Source organism: Sinocyclocheilus rhinocerous, unplaced genomic scaffold (genome assembly GCF_001515625.1).
Source record: "Sinocyclocheilus rhinocerous isolate Xijiao unplaced genomic scaffold, SAMN03320098_v1.1 scaffold789, whole genome shotgun sequence".
Classification (NCBI taxonomy): Eukaryota; Metazoa; Chordata; class Actinopteri; order Cypriniformes; family Cyprinidae; genus Sinocyclocheilus; species Sinocyclocheilus rhinocerous.
Window position 1 is genome coordinate 2,746,118 of NW_015667306.1, and position 3,862 is coordinate 2,749,979.

At 37.6% G+C, this 3,862-nt stretch overlaps 1 protein-coding gene across 1 annotated transcript in view; it reads right to left on the reverse strand.

The window, feature by feature from the left end:
• Positions 1–2,213: 2,213 nt before the first annotated feature.
• The window catches only part of LOC107733760 (sideroflexin-1-like), a 10,431-nt gene continuing 8,782 nt past the window's right edge, over positions 2,214–3,862 (reverse strand). The window contains exons 8-11 of the mRNA XM_016545533.1: positions 3,349–3,398; positions 3,202–3,251; positions 3,061–3,108; positions 2,214–2,980 (exon numbers count right to left, since the gene is read on the reverse strand). Coding sequence (XP_016401019.1) covers positions 2,884–2,980; positions 3,061–3,108; positions 3,202–3,251; positions 3,349–3,398 — 245 coding nt within the window. The 3' untranslated portion in view covers positions 2,214–2,883. The remainder of the gene's footprint in view (positions 2,981–3,060; positions 3,109–3,201; positions 3,252–3,348; positions 3,399–3,862) is intronic.

The following is a 3,862-nucleotide window of genomic DNA, read 5'->3' on the forward strand; positions in this document are numbered from 1 at the left end:
TGTATATAATGCAACTGAGAGAGAGAGTTTAATGTGCACTTCTCCTGCTGTGTTTTGTTTAGCTCTTATGGTGATTTTTTGGAGTGAAAAAGGAGCAATAAACTTAGAGGTGCTGTATGTAAGTTTTTGACTCTACTAAAGCATAAAAATACCATAATAGTTTTGCAGATATTTAGGAAACATGCTAAGTTAACATACTTGTTTATCTGAAAAACAATGCTACAGTCAGTTATTCTCCTTTGAAAATGTGCGTTCCGGGCCGGAATGTCGGTCTCTGTTTTGGTTTGTGAAACCCGCCCACTGCCAGTTTACCCAATTGTATTTCGGCACCCCGGGTTGCCAGTTGGCGGAAAACACAGCGTATTTCATTTCATTAATCTTCAAGTGCGCTCTTTCCTGTTGGTGTCGTCAATCTGGCAACCTGCGTGTGCGTCAAGTCTGAGGAGGAGGGGCCGGGTGAAAAAAAACCCTCTCCAATATTTTGAATTTGGACTGCAATACCTAGTTCAACCACTCGGTGTCAATTCTACATACAGCACCTTAAAATATGTACAATTACACCATTATGGTTTTACATCCTATAAATATTGTCAGTGGTCTAGTGCAATTTACGATCATAAAATATTTGAAAGACCTTGAAACACCACCTTTGCTAATAATTTAGTGTATTGCTGATATTACAGACAGTAAGCTGGGTTAGTGTGGTTGAGGATGCTATGACAAGTACTGACAGTTAACGTCTGTCGGTTTAAGTTTGGAATTCTGTGTCTATTATGTTGAGCATCACTATAAAGCATTGTGATGCTGGTGAGAATTACACGACCAACCAAACTTTATATGCTGGTACACTGCGCATTTTGAAAGGAAGGATGAGTCTTGATACTAGGTGGCTGAAGTGGTCTGTGATATTTGGTGTAACAGGACATCCCGGGAAGAAATCAGACAGTTTTGTATAAATCACAATCAAATAGTCATATTTGCATAACAAGTCCAACACTTCTCTATATCAAACCTAGACATGTTTTTGTACTATCATCATAGTAATAGGGAATTTGTGCATTAAATAAAGCAAGCATCAAACCCTGACTGCTTTCAACTGGGCTACCTTTTTCAACAGCATACTTGTGTAACATTTAATGTGCTTAGATATTAGGCTAAATTATATGCCTACAATGGAGTGCTTAGGTCAAAAACAACAGAACTCTACTGCCTCTTAGAGGATATGATGAGAATAATGACAAGTCTATGTGCCGTTGCACCCAAAAAGCAGAGTTGTGAGAGTATGATGTCAAAACAAAAAAACACTGCAAAGGTTTGTTAACTTCATCCACAAAAACAACAGGAACCAGACAACAAAAACTTCACACTGTAACATTACCACAATACATCAGGGGAAACAAGTTTGATCATATGTGCTCAGGTTACAGGACCAGAGGCTAGTGAACTAACTAATGGTTATATCATATACTACAGACACTATGACTGACATCATCATAATAAACACATAATAGATTCCCCCATGACAACATTAAAGAAATCTGATTGTTGTTCCCAAAACTACATGTCTGAGATGTAATACATGATCAAGCAGGGCATATGAAGCAACTTTTTCTTCATACTCCAACCGAGCATATTTCTATCGAACATGAGCAAACTTTGTTCTTATCATTTGCTCTTGCTGCCTGAGATATGTAGTGCTTGTCTTTAAGCCCAGACACATTCTGTCCTATTTGGGGAAATTATTCATACAATCACAATCACAAATACTAATAATAAGTATTAAATATTCCAATAAATATTATCTTGACCTTTCTTCAGTACACAAAATACAATCCACACAACCAAATGTCTTGGAGACATTTGCAATGACTTCAAACCACACAGGTCTATAAGGCTTAATCAGAAATAATGAAGTATGGCCTGCAGGAAATGATATCAGTGATAGTCACCCGATAATTTTTGATGCGATCATGAAGGAGTGTTTGCACATTTCAGGGTTTCTTTTGTAGTACAGAGTAAAGCACACTGCATTCACTGTGTAAGTGCACTTAATGGGCACATAGTGGAGCATGAAAGGTGGAAATACTCCTTCTGGCAGAATAAAGATGAAAACCCAATTTCCTTAACTGTCTTTACTAACAACGCACATGGGAAAGTGGAGCTGGAGAGACGTTCCATTTGCAATTCAAACCACACAGGTCTATAAGGCTTAATCAGAAATAATGAAGTATGGCCTGCAGGAAATTATATCAGTGATAGTCACCCGATAATTTTTGATGCGATCATGAAGGAGTGTTTGCACATCTCAGGGTTTCTTTTGTAGTACAGAGTAAAGCACACTGCATTCACTGTGTAAGTGCACTTAATGGGCACATAGTGGAGCATGAAAGGTGGAAATACTCCTTCTGGCAGAATAAAGATGAAAACCCAATTTCCTTAACTGTCTTTACTAACAACGCACATGGGAAAGTGGAGCTGGAGAGACGTTCGAGCCACAAACCTGGAAATCTTAGAAAGTTCCGAGCCAAAGATCATTAGTGGAAAAAAAAAAAAATCATACAACATGCCTATGATAATCTAGTATAAATCAAAGTAGTGAATATATTGGTAAATAAGTCTACGTGTGTGTGGTCAACATAAGATGGAGGTGTAAAGCAATGCAGCGGTTAACATTCAAGCATCTTTAACTAAATCCAGCAGTAAGTTCTGACCTTCACTGTACATATAGTCATTTTGGATAGTACAATAACATGGGTAAAATTGTCAAAAAATATATAACTCCGAATAGCAAAACAAAAATAAATATGTTCTACCCTTCAAGTTATGCCCACTTAACCTCCAGTGCAGTGGAGGACATCAACATGGGCCACAACCTAGACCTCTCTACAGACCCTTGTTAAAATAAACAGTAGTGATGTTAGGATTGCTTTGTCGTATACTCTCTTGAAGCTCCGGCTCCAGGCTGCTCACCTTCATAGAACTTCACAGAGACAGGAAACAACCCAAATCAGCATGTCAATCAAACCATGGCAAAAGCGTTTTTAAATTAGAAGCACTCACCTCTTCTGTGGGAACAGAGCACAGCACAGCGGAGTGGCAAACACCAGACTGTGGAGATGGATATGTAAAATAAGTCATTCATTCATTGTTTTAAACCATGATTGCAGTGTATAGCAAACAAACAGTGCCTTAAAAACTCACCAGAATCCAACAAGTCCAACTTGTACAGGGGCATTGAGAACCGGGAACCGCTGAGAAATTAACACATTTTTAAGAAGCATTTTAAAACACGTCCTCTCAGACAGATTCAGATATATGCTTGAAATGAGTCTGTTTGTGATTCCTTACCTTCATGAAGGCCTTCTTCTCTAAGGCATTCATGATAACTGGAGGAATAGCTGTTTGCGGAAAAATTTATTTTCAAAAACACATTTTCTTAAATTCATATTTAACTACTTTATTTGGCTGTGAATAAGAGGTAGATAGAATAAATTTAGTGATTGAATACATTTTTACCAAAATACAGTGCCGTGAAAAGGTTTTTGCTCTCTTCCTGTTTTTTTTATTTTTTGCATATTTGTCACACTTAAAAGATTCAGATCATCAAACAAATTTTAATATTACACAAAGATAACCCGAGAAAATACAAAATGAAGTTTTGAAATAATGATTTCATTTATTAAGGGAAAAAAGCTGTCCAAACCTGCTTGGCCTTAAATGAAAAAGTAATTGCCCCCTAAATCTAATAACTGGTTGTGCCACCCTTTGCAGCAACAACTGCAATCAAGCGTTTGCGATAACTGGCAATGAGTCTGTTACAGCGCTGTGGAGGAATTTTGTCCCACTCTTCTTTGCAGAATTG